The sequence below is a fragment of the Ixodes scapularis genome, unplaced genomic scaffold (genome assembly GCF_016920785.2).
Source record: "Ixodes scapularis isolate PalLabHiFi unplaced genomic scaffold, ASM1692078v2 PGA_scaffold3__209_contigs__length_174095766, whole genome shotgun sequence".
In the NCBI taxonomy this organism is placed as follows: Eukaryota; Metazoa; Arthropoda; class Arachnida; order Ixodida; family Ixodidae; genus Ixodes; species Ixodes scapularis.
In genome coordinates, this window is record NW_024609868.1 from 48,171,258 (window position 1) to 48,194,612 (window position 23,355).

The window sequence follows — 23,355 nt, forward strand, 5'->3', positions numbered from 1 at the left end:
GGGAGTCGTAGACGCGCTGTCCTTCGACCCCCAAGCAATTGAAGAGCTTTGCTTGACGTCGTTCTGCTATTCTTGAGTGCCAGTAGCCAAGATGAACTTTCAAACATCCACAGCCCGGATTTCCACGGTATCGGCGGTGTACCGGCCTTGTCCAGGAAGTTCGGTGGTGACCTGTCAAAGTTAGCCATGCTTGCCGTTAAGATGACGACTCAGCAATCCAGAAAGACATTCGAAATCGAACGTAGTCCGCGAGCCCAGAGTTCACCGGAAGCACAAGCCGTCGTGACGCCAGGCACGGTGACTTGTGCTGGGGTAATGGGTTCGGCTGCTTCTTGTCGAATGCCTTCGACAAGCAGCAGCCGAGGTTCGTTGGTGAGCCCAGAATTCGCCGGAAGCACAAGTCGTCGTGACGCCAGGCACCCGCCGTCCAGAGCTTATGCCGAACGACGCATACGTCGCCTTAGGGTGTGTAAATGACACTGAGTGAACAAGTTAGCACCCTCGTCGCCAAAACTGTGCAGGCGGCCTAGGCAGCGATCAGCCGAGTCGGAGTTACGTCATAGAACATTTTAATTTTCAAAGCAGAAAAAAAGAAGAAAGCAAACACGCAAAAATCAGCGAGAGCGCTCTTGGCGCGAGCCGTTCGGCAGCGTCGCAGGTGTTCGGAGGACGCTTCCACAGATGGCTATAGCATAGAAGAAATAACACGAAGGAGGAAAAGAAGTTAGATCGAAACTGAACTGAACATAACAAGTGTAAATAACAAACAGCTCGTAGCGCTATTCTCTGAAATAAAAGCACATATTCTCAAAAAAAAAAAAAAAAAAAAAAAAGCAATCTTGAAAAATCAGTTTAACTTCTGGTTTTATTTTGTACGACGTTCTGCTTTGTAAGAAATTAAAACTGTGCACCGACTAGGATTGTTACGACTCCCTCGAGCCGATATCGGATGAGATGTCGTTTGGTTGGTACGCCACTGCGTGCGGTCTTTATGGCGCCGCTGTTGGAGCGATATCTGACGCTCTGGTTTTGCCAATTGAGACCGGTTTACGTGACCATCTTGCGAAGAAAACAAACATTTCCTATTGGTTACTTATCGTGACGCGTTTGTAGAACTGAGAAGGAAGCTCGCTGAAAAACTGAAATTATGTTTATTACGCTAGTAAGTGAATCCGGGCGATCAAGAAAATGAACATGGGTTTTGTAATGAAGGACAAGGATTCCAAAAAGACATATAGCTCAGAATTTCTGAAAACCGTTCCACCTACCCTTTAATACTCAATTAATTTTAGTTATGTAGCCATCATTTCATAATAACTCAATAAATATAATTAAATAAATAGCCACACAATTATAAATTAACTTTCGTTTTTCTTTAAACCATGTCTTTTTCCGGTTTAATGTTGCTACAGGCTATTGTTCAATCCTCGCCGGTTAGCAAGTTGCATTCACTTTTTCACACGACATTTTTCTTCCCAAGCATAGTAGTGGATAAATTATTTATGTATTTATTTATGTCAAAGTGAAAAAAAAAAAGAAAGAGTTTCAAAGTTTCATTTGAAATTAAAAGCAAAACCTTATCTGCTGCAGCCCAGCGATAACGCAAGAAATGTGATTTTGACAAAAACAGCTTGCCAAAACCCAACAACTGCGAGAAAGAAAGGCTAAAGTTCATTATAATACAAATGTCGGCATTGAACATTTTGTGGCAAGTGCAACATCAGGCAGCTAGTTCTGCGGGCATTCACGGCGACAATAAAATAATAACAATAAAACAATTCTCACACCGGTAATGTCTGCGTCATTTGGAGGCAGGTGCGCGATTGGTGCCCGCAGGCTGAGGCGCGTATAAAATGCCGAAGAGACGTGTCATTTATTCCTTACAGCTCTGAGATTGAGGAGCAAGATTCTACTAGTCATGAAGACTGCGCTGATCTGTGCGCTTTTCGGGATTTTGTTTTTCGGAAGCCAGTGTTCTTCTGAAGAAGAAACCCACCATAAGCCAAAGTCTAAGGAAGAACAATACAAACGTCACTATCAGAACTATACTGGATTGTGCGGTAAGTTGATATCATCACATAATTAGGGACTTTTATCTGCGTTCTCGTAACAAAAAAAATTACATTGCAGTTTCTTTTTTAAATTTCAAAACTCTGCCTCGCCTCAGTTTTTATTTTTTCTAAATCTGGTTGAATGCAACGAATCAGAAACTACAATGTATGTTGCTTTTTGTCTAATTGAAGTGTAAACACACATTACAAGGTGTACAATTTATCTCCGGTCTCTCTTTAATGCCTAGATAACGAACATCTCAGATAGGGCTGGCTAATTGATCGATTAACCTACCGATTAATCGATTTATGCCTTAATCGCGATCAATTTTTTAACCGGTCAATCGATACAATTTTGACGAAGGAAAATAAATGGGAAATAAACGCTTTTACCACGCCGACGTGGACGACTGCACCTTTATGAAGGGCAAACTTAAGGTAAACTTTTAGCCTCAAGAAAACTATAGGTGCGAGATTTGAAGCTGCAGACAATTTCACAAGGTTAGACGTGTCCAAGCAACTTCAACGCCGTTCGAGTGTTCTTTTAGCGCACAGCCAAATATTGTGAAAAACAGACTGTTCTAAACAATTAAGGGAGGGGGGGGGGGGGCTCTCTTGCCGGAGAAAATGAACAAACCTTTTTGCCTGCAGCCGGAGTAATAATCTGTTAGTGTGACTGTCTTTCAACTTCTTTCAACTACACATCAAAGTTGATTTGAAATCAAAGTCGCATATTGCGCCGTCAATCACGTATTCAGCAAGAGCAAGAAAAAAAAGGATGGCGCTTTTTCTTTATATATTATGCATGGAAATGAACGACACTGATTAATCGATTAATTAATCGAATAAAAGGTGGGGATTAATCGAATCAAAAGATTTGATCGATCCCCAGCCCGAATCTCAGATGGTGCTTTGACTATCAAAATATAAACGTAATAAATAAAGCACATTCAATTTCCTTTTTATAAGTACACAGTCATGATGGAATTAACTAGTGTTTTTAGAGCGCAGCTCTTAGGCGTCCGTTTCCGGCTTGAGCGGCGTCGTCGTTGGCGTGGCCGTCGGCGTTGCCGTCAGCGTAACCGCGAGGTGCATTATGGGACGCGTGACGTCACTGGTGTCATCAGTGACGATGCCGATGACGTAATCAGTGATGATAACGATGACGTCATCAGCGATGATAACGTCATCAGTGACGGTGACGATGATTAGCGATGATGACGTCATCAGTGACGGTGACGATGATGTCATTAGCGATGATGACGTCATCAGTGACGCCACTGATGATGACGATGGCGTCGTTGTGTTGACGTCATTGTCATGTTGCCTCACAGGGGTCACGTGACACTCGTGAGGTCACGTGACCCTCGTGAGGCGACGGCGATGCCGCTCGGAGGGAGGAGTTGCAGACATGACGAGGAGGAGGGAGGAGGGGTCTACCCTTCCCTCAGTACCCTTCGTTCCTCCTCCTCAAGAGCTGCGCTCTAATTCGGCGTTACAACCACTTGTAAACGGCTTTCATTTTTTATTTTTGTTTTGCATACCAGGTTCATGGTATAGAAACGAGAGCTCTCTGGAATCCATTTACAACTGCACTCTTGAAGCTCTTGATAAGAAGGGTTACACAATCGTGAGTATACTTGCTCAACGTAGTTGTGGTAGCTCTTTTTACAAAAGTTACAATTGAAATTGTTTTCCTCTATCCTGTAGTGTTATTGATTTGTGCCAAGTCAACATGTTGCTCACGCGCACAGCCTAACTAATAAGTAATTTGTTCATTATAATTGCTTGTTTAGAGAGCTTAATGAATTTTACATTTTACGTGGGAATTGCTTCCCCCCACCCAAAGAAGTAGTCTGGCAATGGTGTAGATAAAGAAATTTTACACTTTAAAATATTCACTCAACGATTTTTTACCAATTACTATATTTTCACTGGTATCATTCTAACCTAAGGTCCCACAGTCATAACAAAAATTTGTCGGTCCATGGGTGTACTATGCTGCATATGTTTCCATATAACTACGTGGGATTGGCACAAGAAACGGAAAAGGGCGTGGTTTAATGCTTTGCCGAGTCGCGCTTGAAAGTCGAGTGAACTGCCCGTGCCACGGAGGGCACGAGCTCGGGCCCTCGACCGCTGTTCAGAGCGATGAGCGAAGATTGTGGAATCAGGGCTGCCGGAGCAGCGTCTATCGCCGTTTCATTCAGACAGGAGCGCAACCCGTTGAAGAGAGCAAACGATAAAGTTAGCAGAAAAGAAATTGCTGCAGAAACCATTATTGTTGGTTGTCTATGAATTGCGATAGGGCGTTGTTCATAACGTCTAAGACGACGCCGAGAACGACGTCCTGGAGGTCATCTAGACGACGTCTAGGTCGATCCTTAGGACGACCTCTAGGATGATTTCTAGGACGACGTCTAGAACGACCTCTAGGGCGATCTTAAGAACGACCTATGCGGAGGGCAAGTTCGTCTGCTTCTTGCGCAGGGGGTAGCGGTGACGTCAGAACGCCGAGCCCAGATTGGCTGATCGCGACCCCCTATCGGAGCGTCGTCTGCTCCTTTGCAACGTCGTCTGCTCGCAACGTCGTCTGGGTCTGTCTTACCTTTCCTGTGACTTTCCGAAGTGCAGAGGCCAGATTCACGAAACGATCTTACGCCAAAAATGTGCGGAAGACCGAACTTAAGAACAAATTCGTATTCACGAAACGAAATTTTCGTAAGTTTCGCGCAGGTTACGACGAAATCCTACGACAGCTCCGAAGCTGTCTTACGCACTTCTTATGATCAAATCAGCATGGCCGACAGCGTCGCGGTCGCGACGACCCACAGACGTTTATTTTTTTTATGTGCGCTTCTCACGCGTTCCGACTTCAAGCAGCAAGAAAAAAGTAAAAAGTACTTGAAACAGACCACGACGAACAGGAACGCTGGATCCACAAACACCCGGGAAAAGCTCCAACGGCCACGATACCACCGAAACCGACGAAGCGACCTCAGCAGTTAGGCCTAGCAGGCACTCCGCGACTCGGCGACCGTCTGCCCACGACCGGCTGGCGTGTGGAATATGCCCGCGCGACCCTTGTGAACCCTCCCCGTATTATATTTTGATTGCTGACCTCAATTTTAGATTAAGAGCTAGGTCAATTTCTTCCTCTTGTTAGCTCCTCGTTTCCCGAGGCAACGGTGACTCTCGCCGGTGAAAACCGGTGAATCTCCGACAGACGCAGGAAAGGTAAAGCAGCCATCGCTTTGACTAGCAGACGTAAAGCAGACGACGTTAACTGCGCCAACCCGCCGACGCTGTTAAAGAATGAGGGGCCTCGCCGCACACGAAAGGAGGAAAAAAGTATTTGGGAGGGAACTTGCGGGCACCAACAAGCTCACTCTCGGTTCTTAGCAAACAAACCTCGGCGTTTCGGGACACCCCGCCGGTGAGTCCTTTGACTTCCCTCCTTGATGCGTGTCTGCTAGTTGTTAGACAAAAACAACGTACCGCTCGAGCTATTTCGTCTGCCCTCTCTGAAAGGCGAAGTCGAGCTCCCTCGTAAAGACCTGCACTTCCAAAAGTCGCAGGAAAGGTAAGACAGACGCAGACGATGTTGCGAGCAGACGACGTTGCAAAGCAGCAGACGACGCTCAGATAGAGGGTCGCGATCAGCCAATCAGGACTCGGCGTTCTGACGTCACCGCTACTTCCTTTCTCATGCGCAGAAGACGAAAATGAGCCCACTTGCGAGGCGTATACGACGACCTCAAGAACGACGTAAAATACGATATCTAGGACGACCTCAAGGACGACGTCGAGGACGACGTCAAAGTCGTCAAGGTGCGAATGTGAAGGAGTGAGAATGTGAGCCGAAATGGTCCACTGCGCATACCTACTGCGCATTAGGAGGCTAGAGAGCCCAAGAAATCCGTGGTGGAGGGAGTGCTATCGCACTGCGCGGTTCTCGGCAGGATCGAGGCACGGAGTGCCGTCAGGGAGCGCGGTGATGAAAAAAAGGTTGGCGCTCCAGTGTTATCTCTGGCGTCACTTTCGTAACCAAGTTTTCGTGACATCGGTTTGCACACTTTGCACCCTTTCCTAAGCGCGAAGAAAACGTAGTTCTACTAAAAAAATAAAATATTATACCCTTATATCCTTTCTTGTACAGTTATATATGTCGGAGTGCTCGCAAGTTGTTACATTTTTCAAAAACTATGTTGGGGGTCACCCTGGTGACACTTCGCGGAAACTCAACTGCTTACCAAAATCCTGAAAAAAATTCTTCAACAGCGATAGATCCTCAACGAGGTGACGTGATGGGCTAGTTGGTTGTTGAGTGTTGGGCTATTCTTCAATCAGCCGGAGTGTTTTGTTTTGCTACGTATAGAACGAAAACATGCGGATATTAAAAATAGCGTAATATGAACTAACGGGATGAGCCTTTTCTCCTATATGCATATTTTACTTAGAGTTTATAGTTGTTATTATTTAATAGGGACTTGTTGCTCGCAGATTAAATTTCTTGCTGGATTGTACCGTCAGGCTATTTTTATTTTTCATTGTAATGCTACGTTCGACAGCAAACAAAACGAGTTATTTAGTCTATGATTCACGTACCATGGTTTGTGTTATGAGTCGCCACACAAGTGAGATCATTCTTTTTTTAACGTCGAGACACTGAAAACAAAATGATATTCAAAATAGTGCCATTGCAAACCCGCTCATGTGATGCACTGAAAGGTCAATTCTTGAAGTAAAAAAGAAATGTCTTCCTTCCTTTCTTTAACAAGGCCTTTAACTTTGTCGCACTTTAAGATGAACTAATTGAAAAGGTTACTAACTCGAGCGACCAATTCTTTGTTTAGGACTTGGTTGTATCAAAGCTCACGCAGCGGGCGCCGAAGTCTAAGATACCCGCTTGCACTTTTAGACTTTGCATTTAGGTCATGTTTAGATAATATAAAGTATAAAAGTCTCCGAGTTTGTCTTCATGAGTTGAGCTCTTAAATTTGCATTGTTTACACGCCTGTACGTGATACATGAAATTCGTTAGCACGATTTTCATTCTTCGATATTCAGACACTTAATCTGCTCACTTTACGTCTTTCTGTTTCGCTGTCATTTTATGCAGGTGAACAAGACATGGGAGGAATTTAGACACAATCGTAGTTTGACCATAACGGCCCTTGTTGGGTTAATGTGCAACTTGGTAAGTAGACAACAATCGCCAGAGGAGACACCTTGACGCCAAGGGGGCTCCTTTTATACACTTTACATGCAGTTTCTTAAAGGGATACTGCAACGAAATTTTAAATATACCCGTCGTGTTCACAAATATGCAGTTAATTTTCTTTGCTCCCTGTCTCTCTCTTCTTGCTGGTGTCGTTGAGAAAGGCTGATGTTCTTTGTCGGGTTGCCGCCGATATGATGATGGCAACCCCCAATTCCACCTTGGCCAACGGAGATGTAGTCGCAGAGGGACACCCAGGTGAAGGTTACGAATATATATATATATGATTTATTTACATATATAGTTACGGACTGGTTAAACAGATCTTAGGAGCTACGCGAGACCTCTCGGAGTCCTGGTGGCGTCTTGCCCCCTCCGATGCTCAGCGTAAACTGCCCTCCTCTTTCCCGCGCGCCCCCAAAATTCCAGAAATCGTCCCCACTTTCCCGGGCGTCTGGTCAGCATCGCTTGTCACCTCGCTGGGTCGCTCCGCACCCCCCGCCGTGTCGTTCCGACCCGACGGTGCTACTGGCCCACTCCCCACATTTTCAACCCCGGTGCTCGAGAATCGGCTTACTTCGGAATTCGTTAACTGCCGTCGCGTCGCGTTTGGTACTCGTAAACATTGCGGGCCCCCTGTTTTCCTTTGAGCCCGTCACAAAAAAACCCATACAAAAATACATCTACAGAAGACAGTTTCCCCGAAAGTCCTGGGACCTAACATCTCCCCCCCAACTGTGATGCTCGGGCTGCAAGAACGAGCAACACACCAAAATAAAAACACATAAAGTCTCAGGACCTAGACGCGAAGTGTTCACCGTGCAGCCTGGAACGGCGATTAGCTCTAACCTTCCCGTATTACAGAATGAAGCTCTACCCTTCCGGTACATTCGTAGTAAAAGCAAACACGGAAACACAAACACACACAAAAACAAATACATGCATTAGTACTAGCACATAACATTATACGGTTAGCACAACTGATATGGGAGGCCCCAGAGATCATTCCACTGAACGTCATGTCAGCCCGGAGCCACACCTCAAGGCCCGCCGTCTCTAGGTCGCAACTCGAAGCCTAGACAACGCGTCCGCACACTGGTTCATTGACCCCTTAATATGCGATATAGTTATCTCGTAGCGCTGGAGCGCAAGGGACCATCGCGTGAGGCGCGCGTTGCTCGGGGATGTGAGGGTGACGTACTTCAGTGGATTGTGATCCGTGACCACCTTAATTTTAGCCCCGAAAAGCCAGGTTTCGAGTTTCGATAGCGCCCACACGATCGCGAACGCCTCTCGTTCGATTGTTGCCCAGCGAGTCTCCGTCGGGGTTAGTTTTTTGCTCAGGAAAGCTATGGGTTGTTCCCTCCCCTCCCCATTCTCCTGCGAGAGACAGGCGCCAACCGCAAACTCGGACGCGTCCGTCGTCAAGACAAACTCTCTCATCAGGTCTGGCGCGGCCAGTTGGGGTGCCTCGGCCAACTTCTCCTTAGCGGCGTTAAAGGCTGCTTCCGCATCTGCGGACCACGGAATCTGGTTTACCACCCTCTTACCTGTTAGGTTTGTCAGTGGGAGCACCAGTTCCGCAAAATGCGGTACATAGTCGCGATAGTAGTTGAAAAGGCCCAGAACACTTCTCAACTCCTTCTTTGTAGTCGGTCGCTCTAGGTCCCGCATGGCACGAGTGCGTTCGGGATCCGGAGAATGGGATCCACCTCCAATTACATGACCCAGGTACTTTACCTGACCTTTGCCGAACTGACATTTTTCTAGGTTGACGGTGAGCCCTGCCTCTCCGATAGTTCTCAGTACTCCAGCTAGATGAGTCATATGCTCCTCCCAGGTCTCAGAGAAGACTGCCACATCGTCAACATACGCACATGCGTACGCGGAGTGGGCCGCAAGCAGCTGATTCATCACTCGCTGGAAAGTGGCAGAGGAGTTACGCAGCCCAAAGGGCATCACTCGCCAGGCATACAGACCCCGCGATGTCGCAAAGGCAGTGCATGCCTGGGATTCGGGCTCTACAGGGATCTGCCAGTATCCCCGAGTCATATCCAGGACCGAAATGAAGTTCGGCTTGGCTGCCTGCCACAGCAGTTCCGTCGGCGCTCGCATGGGAAATGCATCAGGTTCGGTCATTGAGTTCAGGCACCGGTAATCAACGCATATTCTTACCGTACCGTCTTTCTTCATGACGCACACCACCGGGTGACTGAACATACTCTCGACTGGATAGATGAGACCCCAGTCCAGCAGCTGGTCTATTTGTCGATCCACCTCTGCTCTGAGCTTCATCGGAATCTTGTACGGATAATTCAGCCTGGGCTCTGTCCCCGCAACGATCCCGATCTTGTGCGAACCCACCTTACACTGTCCTGGCTTATCAGAAAACAGGCCACTAAATTCAGCCCGCAAGCTGGTTAGGTCTTTGTGTTGCTTCTCAGTCAAGCGTGCCGCGCGATTAATTTGAGGCTCATTATTGGCCCCGCCGGACTCTCGCGCAGGGACGTACTCCAGTGCGCCGAACGCATCGTCAGCGTCAAAGACAACGCCCACTGCATTCATCCTAACGTAGTACCGCCTTAGTTTGTTCGCGTGTACAAGCCGCTCCCTTCCATCCGGCAGCTTCACAACATAACTGTGCTCTCTGACCCGCTGTTCGATCTTTACCGGACCGATCCACTTTCCTTTTAACTTACCGCTAGAGTCCTTCTCTAGGATCAGCGCTAGGTCTCCTACTGCAAAGGACTTGTCCCTGGCTCTCAAGTTGTACCGTGCCGCGTAAGCCTGCTGGTTTACCACGGTATTATCCTGCGCCAGATCAGCGGATTCTTTCATCCTTTTTCTAATCTGCAGGAGGTACGACTCAGTGGACGAGTTAAGTCCCACGGGAGCTGCCCATTCTCCGGTCCAGTGCTTACTCAGTAGGGTGAGTGGACCGCTTGGACTTCTGCCGAACATCATTTCGAACGGTGACACGCCTGTCGTTTCATTGGGTACCTCATGATACGCCCACAATAGACATGGAACGTACTTGTCCCATTGCTTTCTGTGATTCTGAATTACATGACGCAGCATAGCCTTGAAAGTCCCATTCCACCTCTCAACTAGACCGTTGCTCTGGGGATGATCTGGAGTCGAGAACCGCATCTCCACCCCCAGCCGCTCTGTTAGCAGTCGCGTCAGTTTTGCCACAAAGTTTGTGCCCTGATCCGAGCAGATTAGTTGTGGCGTTCCGAATCTGGCGAACACACCCACCAATGCGTCACATGTTGCTTGCGCAGTCAATGATCTCAGACAGACTACCTCGGCCCACCTCGTACACAGGTCGACTATGCAAAGCGCGCACCGGTGACCCCTTGCCGAAGGAGGGTCAAGCGGCCCGATACAATCTATGAAGATAGTTTGAAATGGTAGCTCAGGCCGCGAGAGCGGTGTGATCGGCACTCTATCCAGTACGTTTGCCCTCGACTGTACCTGGCACGCATGGCACGACTGGCAGTGTTTCCTGACATCTTGAGCCATCGTTGGCCAAAAGAACGCGCCCTTTATTCTCTTTTTGGTCTTCTTCTGCGAAAAGTGCCCTCCCCACGGGGAGTCATGCGCCTGCTCGAGCACCTTTTCGCGCCTGGACGCCGGCAACACAACCTGCTCACAATGTCGGCCATCAACGTCATCTTTGTGATACAGGAGCCCCTCGCGCACAACCATGCCGTGTGTCCCGTTTTCAGCCTCCTTCCAGGCATCCCTGAGTGATTCGTCGTTGAGCTGCTCTCTGCGGAATTCTGTTACGCTTGTACCCTCTCCTGCATCAGCCGGACTCGCCACGAACTGCACCTCGGCCTGAATTTCGTTCTCCTCAAAGTCTACTGGCACACCCCCGAGCCCCTCGGGCAGGTCGGGGCCCAGATCACCGGCTTCAGCTTCAAACTCGGCTTTCGCCCTGAGGAGTTCATCGTACACGTCGAGTGTTATGAGCGCGTCAATTCCCTCAGCCAGCTCCTCTGTTACCGCGCACAGGGTTATAACCTGTGGTCCGGTGTCGTACTCGTCACAGTCGGCCCGCAGCGGCACGAACATCAAGTCAGCTGTTATTGACTGACCGAAGGCTCCGCGGAGAACAATGGGTCCCGAAGTTTCAAGGCTCCCACTTTGGATCACACTCCGCCTGATCACCGTGATATCCGCCCCCGAATCCAACCTCCCCTGGAATTTGTTATGCTCGGATACCAACGGGACCAATTGGACTCGTGACCCAATAGAAGTGTTTGTCGCGATGTCCCTATCGTTTGCCATCACCCTCCGTAGCTGTTCCTTGCGATCGCGCCCTACACCAGCAACGGTACCGCCTTTAGAGACCTTATCCTTAGGCTTCGGGCAGTTGGCCCAAATGTGCCCCAACTTCCCACATCCGAAGCAGCTTCTTTTCTCTGTAACAGAAGCCACGCCTTTTTCTTTCAGACTCGGTTTATTTCCCTCGCGATTTGGGAAGGGTGGCCCGTTTAGCCCTCAATTCCTTCTGCGTTCGTTCATAGTTTACCGCAAGTTTGGCCACTTCTGCGGGCGGTAACCATTTTCCTTTTTCGCTCAGGTCGACATATGCTCTCGTGTCTCGGTGCATCGTGCGCTTTAGCTGATCAGCTATCAGCAGCTGCCTCAGCATCTCCATAGATGTCACCTCGCTACTTTTCAAATAATAACCAAGAAAATCGCCCAGACGAGATGCAAACTGTCCCCAGGACTCCTTTTCATCCTTTCTAGTTTTGTAAAACAGCTCCCGATACTCTGCTGGAGCAAGCTGAAGCTCCTCAAGCACCGCTCCTTTTCAGTCGTCGTACGACGGCATCGCGTCAGCAGCGATTCGGCTTGCGACCGATCTCATTCTCTCCGAGAGGAAGGGGAGGATCATTGCGCCCCTGATGCTTTCCGGCACGTGAAGGCTGTTGAACATACTCTCCACCCCGGAGAACCACGAGGGCACCAACGGTTCGGACTCTGGCATGTTGGACAATACGCCCCTTACAATCCGCGAGTACCTAAGTACCTCGTCCCCCTCCGTTCGGGCAGCGCTGGCTCCTGACGTGGTGTCCTGCGCCCTGGCAAGTCTAGCCACTTCCAGCTCTAGTTTCAGCTTTTCTATCTCCATCTCCATTAGTTCCTTTCGGAGCTGCAAAGCGTTACTGTCCAAATCGGACACCCCTTCTGCCCCCAATTCACTACTGCTTTCAGACGACTGGCCTTTCTTGATGTTTGCTCGCGTACCCAACATGACGCCCAGAGGAGAGCAACAAAGGGACCTCCCACCTGGTTGTCGTGTCCGCCACGATCACGGGCCGCTGTTAGTCCCGGATAGCTGCACCAGGCTTGGCCGCTGCCGACTTGTGGCACTGTGCAGATCAGATGTCTTGAGGAGCAGCGTCTGCAGCAATCACCAGCTGCTTTCCCGTCACACCTGCGGCGACGGTTGAACGTCTCTTTTCCGGCGAGTTTCCACGGCTCCTCGTCGCACCTGCGGCGACAGCCGGACAGTCAACGTTCTCCGATGGTCTCGTCGACCTTGCGTCGCAGTTCCACGACGATTGAATGCTTGTTTCTGTATCCGTCAAGCTCTTCCAGCTCGCTGTCGCACCACCGGCGACAGACGGACACTCCGCACTTTCCGACGATCTCGTTGGCCTTCTTCGCAACCCTGGCGACGGCCTGACGTCTTGTGTCCGGCGAGCTCCTGCGGCTCCTGATCACACCTCCGGTGACTGCCGGGCACTCCACGTCGTCTGGTGTTCTTGACCCCACGCCGCACTCACGGCGACGGTCGGACGTTGAGGTGTCTGCTCCCAAGGAGCTCCTGCGGCCCACTGTCACACCTTCGGCGACAGCCAGACACTCGACGTCCTTCTGGGTCGCAGCTTCACTTCGTCACTCCAACGGCGACGAGTCCCAGTCATTCGTCATCCTCACCTGCGAAGCTCTCGGTGTCCCTTATGATGAAGACAGCTTTCTCATCCGAAAGGCGGTGGCGGAATCCTGCCGACTGCGCCAGTTAATTTCCTCTCCTCCCTGTCTCTCTCTTCTTGCTGGTGTCGTTGAGAAAGGCTGATGTTCTTTGTCGGGTTGCCGCCGATATGATGATGGCAACCCCCAATTCCACCTTGGCCAACGGAGATGTAGTCGCAGAGGGACACCCAGGTGAAGGTTACGAATATATATATATATGATTTATTTACATATATAGTTACGGACTGGTTAAACAGATCTTAGGAGCTACGCGAGACCTCTCGGAGTCCTGGTGGCGTCTTGCCCCCTCCGATGCTCAGCGTAAACTGCCCTCCTCTTTCCCGCGCGCCCCCAAAATTCCAGAAATCGTCCCCACTTTCCCGGGCGTCTGGTCAGCATCGCTTGTCACCTCGCTGGGTCGCTCCGCACCCTCCGCCGTGTCGTTCCGACCATAGAGTTATTATAATGTACGCTAGAGGTTCAAGTGGCGCTAGTGTGCTGACGCAAATTGAAGCAGACAGCAACCAGTCCAAAATTGACTTCCGGTAACGCATTTCTATGGGAAAAAGTTAGTGCATTTTCTTTCTCCGCTCGATCATAAGAGCAAATATCCCAAATAATTCGTACGTACTAGGTAGCTTGGAACATTTCTCACTCAGGCTGACAAAATAATTGGTCAGTTACGGCGTTTTTCTTTCAAATTCATCGCATTAAAAACGGTGCTAAAACGGCTTCGTACGTGTATTTATGTGCACTGTCGGACACTGTTAGCGCGAACGCGACGTCGGCGCTTTTCAGCGAGGGGGATGTACGTGCCAAACGAACGAAGAACATCTGGAAATTAAGAAAGACGGCAAGAACTACGCAGTTACACTGAATCAGTAACTACACGTGCCTGTACGATCAAAATAACTTGAAGGCCACGCAATCTATTCCGATTTTAAATAAGTAAGTACCGCTTTATGCTTTCTGCTCTGAGCGAAGCTGCTTGTTGTGCGCTTAAAATATCACCCGCACGCTCGAAATCTTTGAGAGCAAGTGCCCGATAAAAGCTGCCCGGCAGAGTAAACAACACGAAGAGACACCTTTCATAGCCCAGGGACTTTATTATCTACGTTTTAAATGCTTTTATCCGCTCATGTACGACGGGGTCATTTTCATATAGTGACAGGACTGGCATATTGTCAATATATAAGCGTCACCGGAATGCTGGCGAGCCTTGAACACACTCTACATTCCTTTCGATTGTAATTTTGCTTCGAATCGTCGCTTGTTTTTACACACCTGCTGCGGAACACACGTTTGGGACTGGAATGTAACGAAGTTAAACATCGTTCACTGATGAAGAAAAATGCGCTAACTAAAGCAATTACACTTTTAAAGTGTCAATCAAGGTACATACTATTCGATACGACCCAAATAACCAAAGTGTTCCGTGTTATTTTTCGGCAAAGAGACAAAATGCACGCGCGCTTTCCCATAGGAATACACAGGAAGACTGGAAAAGTAGACTGGTTGCTGTCTGCTTCAATTTGCGTCACGGAAGTCGCATAGACACTAGCACCAGTTGAACCTCTAGCGTACATTATAATAACTCTATGGTTCCGACCCGACGGTGCTACTGGCCCACTCCCCACATTTTCAACCCCGGTGCTCGAGAATCGGCTTACTTCGGAATTCGTTAACTGCCGTCGCGTCGCGTTTGGTACTCGTAAACATTGCGGGCCCCCTGTTTTCCTTTGAGCCCGTCACAAAAAAAACCATACAAGAATACATCTACAGAACACAGTTTCCCCGAAAGTCCTGGGACCTAACGTAGGCTGAACGTTGGCATGTCATGCACCAAGGGATCACACACTGGCGTGTCATATGTCCCACCTGTCGACAACGGAGGCACAAAAGCGTGCACCCCGGCACAGAGAGCAGCACGGTCGTCCCGTCGCTGGTGGCCGGGTGCGGGAGGGTGTTTGGACCCACCCCGTTTTGCAATACCAGGGTGATGCTTCTTGTCCTGGCCTCCAGGTTGCGGAATCCCTCCCGTCCACCACATGTCTCGCTCCTCTTTTTTGACCGCGCCGAACGGATCCAGCAGCCTCCGAACGGCGTCGCCCAGAGTCGGAATCGGTACCCGTTGAACTTTGATGATAAGTTCCCGTACATTTGGGGTCTTAGACGAGGCAGCGCTCACTCTTTACGGCAAGCGCCGCCTTCGCGGCCAGCGTTTCACGGGTCTCGGCATCGTGGCAGGTTACCGTCCACACATGGTTATACTGCAGGGGACCCGAGCTTGCGACCTTGTCCATGTTGACGGCGTCTCTCGGAGCCTCGCCGAAATCCTCAATACGGTAGGGGCGTGCAAAACGATGTCCGTGTAGGATTATCGCGTTTACGGCTTTTTGTCCACGAGGCAGCGGTGGCGGGAGCAGTTTGTAGTTGGTCGGCGATTCAGAGTTATTCAAAGAAACCCGGCCGAGAACGGCCGTACACGTTGCTACGCGGGTGCCCATTTCCGTGCCACTGGCTTCGGCAAGAGCGCGCGCCGGAAAGACACCATCCCGGTCACTGGTTTCGGCGGTCTCAATTTTTCAACAGCTATCTGCGTATTGTTAGTTTCGAATTCGCTTGACTGGGTAGACGACGGCTGCAATTGTCAATCTTATCTCACTCCCCATATACACATGGTCCAGCCTGTCAGTGGCGAAGACCGGCCCTATCCGAAATTGCGAGCTGAATTGACGTGCTACGTCACTGCCGCAACTTATAACTAACATGGTCCTTAAAGGGACACTGACAGAGTATCTGTGCTCGCCAAGGTTTTTATTTGTAGAGGAGATATGAGCGATTTGGGCCTGCGTTCTCTGAAACACCCTTTAGTATATATGTATATATATATGTATATATAACAGTAATGTAGTAGCACATCGAAGCGCTATTGGTGTTTTAAATTAATTAGTGACTCGATGTTGCGGCCTGAGTCAGGCCGAATATCTATATAATATTTTTTTAAATAAAAAAAGATATGCAAGGGAAGTTTGACACCATTTTACGTATGAGCCGCTTAAGATATTTTAATGACCTTGATATCTCCAGAAAGCTCAAATCAAGCTCTTTTTTATCACAATCTTATATGTACAAAATAAAATCTGTTGTATATTTCGATCCAAGGGTAATATAGCCATTTGATAAGAGACTAAGGAATTCACAAGAATGGTCACGCAAGACGGGGGGGGGGGGGGGGGGGGGGGGGGGGGGGGGGGGGAGGTGGTAGCAAATATTTTCTGAGATGGTTGTTGTGATACCAAAACCGGCGAAGACAGAGGCGGGATACACTCTGGCGGAGAGAAAGTGAATCTGGGGTTACCTGACTAGGGTAATCCTGATATGCTGGCATAGAGGGAAAGTGGAAAGATCTCTTTCAACACGTATTCGTCTTGCTGCCTAACATGATAAACAATATATATGCGATCAGCAAATAGTATTTATTTATATAGATATTAAGCAGGTACCAACTTGTTTCATATTTTTGTTTTCTTTGTTCCCTCAGAGTACTGTAATGCCTTATGAATTCTATCTTATGTTTGAGGTAAGTTGGTTACGCCCTTTTCAAAACAAAGCAAACTATTATCATGCTAACGTGGGAAAAGTGCAGCTTACCTGACTTGACTTAAAGTTCCCCCGTCGTTTCCTCGACACATGAATGAGAAAGTTCTGGGTGCTCAATCGGGCTCAAGGTTTCTTCGTTTTTCTTCGTTCAGTGATAACAGTTTTCAACTGAATGTCAAAACTGTTATCACTGAACGTTACTATTACATTGCTGAACGTTATTTGATATGATTATTAATATATCATTACAAAGAATATGCTAAATTGGCACACACCACCTAGAGATATTTCAGCATTATGGAGCACTTTCCTTTATGCCACCAATAAGATTAATAGGGTGGCCATAGTGTTTCTCACGATGCAAAACGAACCAAAAAAGTTGGCCCGTGCCCATACAGAGCTTAAAATAATTGTTGTTGTGCGGATGTTTAATCTATCACTAAATATGCATTTAGGGTGTGGATTTTTTTTTTTTTTTTGCACTTTAGAGGCGTAGTTTTATTCCTGTGATAAAAGTGAGACCAACAAATTTGCCAAAATCAACAGCGGACATGTTCGAAGACGTCTAAATTGAGATAGCAATAGATATAACTTGTGGCGCCATCTCCCGATAGAAGCAGCAAGCAACGCAGTGTGTCGTCTGCTCGCTGCAGTTATAGGAAGATGGCGCCACAAGTTACATTCATTGCTAATTCGGTCGTCAGCGAACACGTCCTCCATTGACTTTAGTAGGGTTATTCGTCTAATGTTTTTACAGGAACACAACTACGCCTTCAGAAGGTAAAATTCACCACCTGAATGCACGTTCAGCGAATATGTGAGCTTTCTATGTGGAGGCGGCGATTTTTCCGCTTCGTTTCATTGCGTAGTTGGTGGACTCCATGGAGCGAACTTTCACGGTAAAATTCACGCGGCAAAATCTACAACGACGCACTGCCGCGTATTCGTTTACCACTGAACTCCATTAAGCCGGAGTCACGCAGCTTATACATCATACAAAAGACAGACTGCATACAGATTCAGACGCGAGTCACAACGAGATGTTTGCTTCGAATGCCGCAATGCAATGAGTTTAAAGAAAAAACTCGTCAGGCGGCATTCGAACCACGGATATTGCGGTGACTCGTGTTCGCAGATTGTCTTGTGTGTGAGATATGAACAGTGTGACTCCGGCTTTAGACGAAGAAGCTGCGAACGCCGCCGACACGAACAGCACGACTGTCAGTGTTGCCAAGGGGGAAAGTGAAGATCCACTGAAACCAACCACTTATAAAGGTTTGTTGAAACACGTCATATTCGTAAAATGCGGAAAGCAAATTCCACGAGACGAGCAAGTAGTTATAATAATTTACCTTTGAGTATTAATAAGCGTTTAAGTGTTTGTTGTGAAAGAAATTGCCCAGATGGGCGGCTGGTGTGTAACACTCTGCATCGGAACCAGGCGGAAGCGAAACCGCGTACTACGCCCTGATTGGCCCAGGCCCTTTGCCGCGCGTCGGCCGCTTCTGGCAGCGGCGTTCGCGGGGTGAACAATATTTAGCTCTGCTAGATATGCGGCAAACAGCCAGTTGTTTTGCGCCGTGGCAGGATCGAACGCTGCCGGGCGGAGTTCGTCTCTTTTTCGCTCCATGGAGTCCATTTACGTGTCACGGTCACCACTTTGTACATATTTTGTCCGGAATGAATTGACGTCATCATACAGGATGTCTTTTTTTTTAAGCTTTATATATTTATTTTTAAACAACCGTGAAGGCTTCACTAACGCGGTCTGTGCAGATGAGTTATACGGCCAAGGGGACATAACATAGCTTGCTAATCATCACGATAAGTTACATCTAATTCCATTAGTTAATTATATTATTAATTACTTCAAATAAACATGGTTTCCATTAGAAACTTGCTGAGCGCGGTCGAATAAGATTATGAAAATAAGTAAATTTGAGAAAGAAATGGAGCGCGTAGGGGGAACAACGCTAGTGCGCTGAAGTTACCAGTCGTGCAACAGGCGCAAAGCTGGCTTTGCGAAAGCACGAATAATAACGAGATGGGAAAACTGTGCGGGTGCGTCTGCGCATCCAGAGCCTTGCGCCTGTTGTGCGAGTGGTAAAGTTAGCGGACCACCGCGCTCCCTACGCGTTCCAGGTCTTTCTAAAATTGACTGATTTAGTCCCTTTATATAATGCTTAGCAAGTTTGTAATCAGAACCACGTGTTGATCTTAATTAACTAAAAAATAAATAAAAAAAAAACACTGCGGTAATTACCTGAGTTATCGTGACAATTAGCTCCCCACATTATGCCTCTCTTGCCCTATGACTAACTACCCTCCAGACATAAAAAAATGCATCTTCAAAGGACAAAAAAAAAAAATGAAAGCCGCTTACAACTCCCTGTAACGCCGAATTAGAGCGCAGCTCTTGAGGAGGAGGAGGGAAGGGCACTGGGGGGGGGGGGGGTTAAACTAACCAGGGGGGGTCACGTTACCTTGGGGGTCACGTGACCCCCAATGCCGATGATGTCATCACTGACGTCACTGATGACGTCATCAGTGACGATGACGATGCGGGTACCGATGACGTCATCAGTGACGTCACTGATGACTTCACCAGTGATGATGACAATGACGATGCGAATGTCGGTGACGTCATCAGTGACGTCGCTGATGACGTCATCAGTGATGATGACGATGACGATGCGGATGCCGGTGACGACATCAGTGACGTCACTGATGACGTCATCAGTGATGATGACGATGACAATGCGGATGTCGGTGACGTCATCAGTGATGATGACGATGACGATGTGGATGCCGGTGACGTCATCAGTGATGATGACGATGACGATGTGGATGCCGGTGACGTCATCAGTGATGATGACGATGACGATGTGGATGCCGGTGACGTCATCAGTGATGATGACGATGACGATGCGGATGCCGGTGACGTCATCAGTGATGATGACGATGACGATGTGGATGCCGGTGACGTCATCAGTGATGATGACGATGACGATGTGGATGCCGGTGACGTCATCAGTGATGATGACGATGACGATGCGGATGCCGGTGACGTCATCAGTGATGATGACGATGACGATGTGGATGCCGGTGACGTCATCAGTGATGATGACGATGACGATGTGGATGCCGGTGACGTCATCAGTGATGATGACGATGACGATGTGGATGCCGGTGACGTCATCAGTGACGATGACGTCATCGGGGGGTCACGCGACATCGGCGGGGGTCACGTGACCTCAAGGAGGGGGCCACGTGACCTCAGGGGAGTCACGTGACTTCGGGGGGTCACGTGACCCCCCACGAGGTCACGTGACCTTGGTGGGGGGCTCGCGCGGTGCATTATGGGACATTTCCCATGATGCACCGCGCGGTTACGCCGACGGCGACGGCGACGGCGACGGCGACGCCGACGCCGACGGCGACGCCGCTCAAGCCGGAAACGGGCCCCTAAGAGCTGCGCTCTAAAAAAAGAAAAGAAAGAAAGAAAGCACTTTGCATAATTTAAGTACATTAGAGGACAACTAGGCTTTTCGGGTGCAGACCCTTTCCAAATAACAATTGATCACCGTCGTATAGCAACCAGAAGGGTATATTTTAAATTGTCAATTGCATTCGTTTATATCTAAAATAATTATAAAAAGAATACGTGTGTAATTAGACCTGGGATATTAGTTCCAGAAATCTTAAAAGTCGCATATTACAACTATAGGGCTCCCCTCTTAGCTATACATAATTGTCTTCCGCGTTAATAATAATTTTTTCTTTGTGTATGCTGCAAAATCAACCTCTAATAGGGGACTATAATCGCTATAACCGCTATATACAGCTATAATCGATTATGGGTCAACAGTAAGATGGAAGATCCTCCCACTTCTCTCCACTTTAGCAAAGCAAACACTGCAGAGGAGGTCGCCTCCTCTCCAGCGTTCGCTCTCCTAAAGTTGAAAGAGGTAGGTGGATCTTTCACTTCACTTTTAACCTCAAAAAGTTAACCGTGCAAGTTGTTCACAATATAACGTTTTTTTTTTTTCCTATTAAGTTACGTTATGATCAATCTCTGATGCAAAACGATAAAATATCAGGGCACTCTACTGTGTGCTGTCTCTGCCCCTAACAATAGGCCTAATTTTTCAATGCAGCTCGAACATCTTGATCAAGAGCCGCTGGAACGTTCCGATAAGGATAGTGTTTCGGCAGAGGCTCAGCAGGTTCCACCCAAAGAGTTATTTTACGCGGAAGGAAACTGCTCGGAGAAGATTCATGAACTGACCCCCTTGGCCCCGACCATCCCATCTGAACCTGCTGTAGAAGCAATTGAGTGAGGTGTTGTATGCGGATTTATTACACAGATGGCATTGCGTGATGCGTGGTGCTTTGATCGGTGTGCCGATACCAATTAAAGCAGTTCTTGACATGTGTATTGCCGTGCTTCGCAAAGATCGATATAAATAAAAAAAATGTTTTAAAATAAACTTAAATGGTTTGCGAGTTTCTTTCTGAAGACTACGATAAGATTGTCAGACTGAAGTCGCCACAGACCGACGGGTTTCCACTATCAGAAAAATGACGGCGTCCACAGGTTATCGTGTACATCAAATTGTTAGGTATCTTGTCAAAGGGTTAGTGAAATCCGGGTTAAGTTTGCATTTAAAGAGTACGGTAGGCGTAACTTTCATGTTTTTACTTGCGGGTATCCTAGTGGCACAAAGCGTTCGTCAAAGTTGTCCGTATGTTAAGTAATATTTGGCCATCTTCACCGCAAGGCGGCTGGGAGGAATCGGCCACGTTAGAAACTCCGCTATTGATAGAGGGCCGACGCAAAAGTATAGGTGGCAGTTAAAGATTGGAAAAGTGTAAGAAATGAGCGTGTCATTCCAATTGAAGCCTGGATTTTTGACGCCGTATATTCGCCTCGAGATCGAACAGAGTCGCCACCGTGCGGCCGATGTTGCACTCTAAACCCGGTAGCGGATTTATCCGCTATTTATCCACCATTTTTTTGCAAATTCGTGGTGGATATATTTGTGACGAGTATATCTGGGTCCGCTTGAAAATGCCTTGATCTGGGTCACCTTAGAGAACTTTCATCTGGGTCACCGCGAAAATGCTTTACCGGTCACCTTGAAAATCTTTTACGTGGGTCACCCCGAATATATTTTTATCTGGGTAACCTCGAAAACTTTTTATATGGGCCACATTAGATATTTTTTGTCTGGGTTGACTTGCAGAATAGTTCACCGCTACAAACCTTATTCGAAGCAAAGTGAACCTTTTTTTTTAGCGCTACTAACGTCATCCACTAAACCTTAAACATATGTTTTCAATATAGCGATGCAGTCGGCACCAATGAAAGCCGGCTTTTAAATGTTGATGACGTCGCTAGTGACGGTAAAAATGATTGAAGCTGATTATATTTACAGCTTGAGCTTTTCTTGCTCCTATGCACGGGGATATCTAAAGGCTTCAAGAATACGCGAGAAGCAAGAAATAACTGCAGGTACGGTGCTTCACATACGATGTTCTATTTTTGCATCTAACATTATGAGAGAAGGACATACCTCGTTGCTATATTATGTCACTTAACATGCGGTTGTTGGCAGTGAGCGCATCGGATCGTTCTATGTCATCTCAGACGCAATATGTGTCTGTATATAAACTCCGGGAGACTGTGAGCACAGGTACAGCAGCAGTTTTTCGTACCAGGGATGTTTTTTTTTCTCGATTTTTGAGAAATTATGTGAACAAAATAGAAGCGATTAAAAATATTTGTATATGCAGATTGAAGATACACGCTTTAGCCACTTTATCACATATTCATCGCATGGATTTAGGCAGCCATTATGGCATGGCACAAGCTGTGTACGTCCGCCCTCCCCCACAAAAAAGAAAAAAGGGGAGGGCATACAGAAGGGAGGAAGCATACAAAAGCTCGTGCCACGTCATAATCACTTCAGATTGGTGATAATTTGTAGGAGTATCTAGAATATGTGTCTACAATCTGTGTGCAATAAAATATTTTTAAGCACTGTTGTTTTGTTTATTCAGTTCATTGGAATGGCTGACAACCCCTGCGGAAGACCCCTTTGGGGGAAGGGGGGGGGGGGGAGTATTACAAGCTTGCACCACGTCATGATAACTGTCTTAAACTTTATATTGATTGTGTAAAAAGGTAGTCAGAGTGCATAGATACATTTAGCGTATATTAAATTATTTAATCACTATTCCTTTTTTACACGATTAGTCGGAAGTTAAAAAAGAAAAAAGAACTTATACTTTATTTGGAAATTTGTAGGTATAAAATATGAACGCTTAGGTTAGTGCCCCCCAAATAAACATTTTCCACGAAACTACCTGTTTAGAAGAAAGCCCTGAAACTTTAAAAAGGAAAAAAAAAAGAGCACAGCGATCGTGTGCTTGCGCAGTGTTGCGCTGTGTACTTAAAAGGATACTGAACTGAAATTTCGAGCT

At 47.6% G+C, this 23,355-nt stretch overlaps 1 protein-coding gene across 1 annotated transcript; it reads left to right on the plus strand.

The window, feature by feature from the left end:
- The first annotated feature begins 1,918 nt into the window (after window positions 1-1,918).
- LOC115316446 lies at window positions 1,919-21,209 on the plus strand. The gene is made up of 5 exons (XM_040212975.1): window positions 1,919-2,060; window positions 3,599-3,681; window positions 7,174-7,251; window positions 16,811-16,849; window positions 21,027-21,209. Exons 1-5 carry the CDS (start codon window positions 1,919-1,921, stop codon window positions 21,207-21,209), a joined length of 525 nt encoding a protein of 174 aa, XP_040068909.1.
- Window positions 21,210-23,355: the final 2,146 nt, after the last annotated feature.

Coding starts and splice junctions, on each gene's coding strand:
- LOC115316446 (XM_040212975.1), top strand. CDS start 1,919: ATGAAGACTGCGCTGATCTGTGCGCTTTTCGGGATTTTGTTTTTCGGA. Junction 7,252..16,810: donor TTGGGTTAATGTGCAACTTG/GTAAGTAGACAA, acceptor TTGTTCCCTCAG/AGTACTGTAATGCCTTATGA. Junction 16,850..21,026: donor AATTCTATCTTATGTTTGAG/GTAAGTTGGTTA, acceptor TTTTCAATGCAG/CTCGAACATCTTGATCAAGA.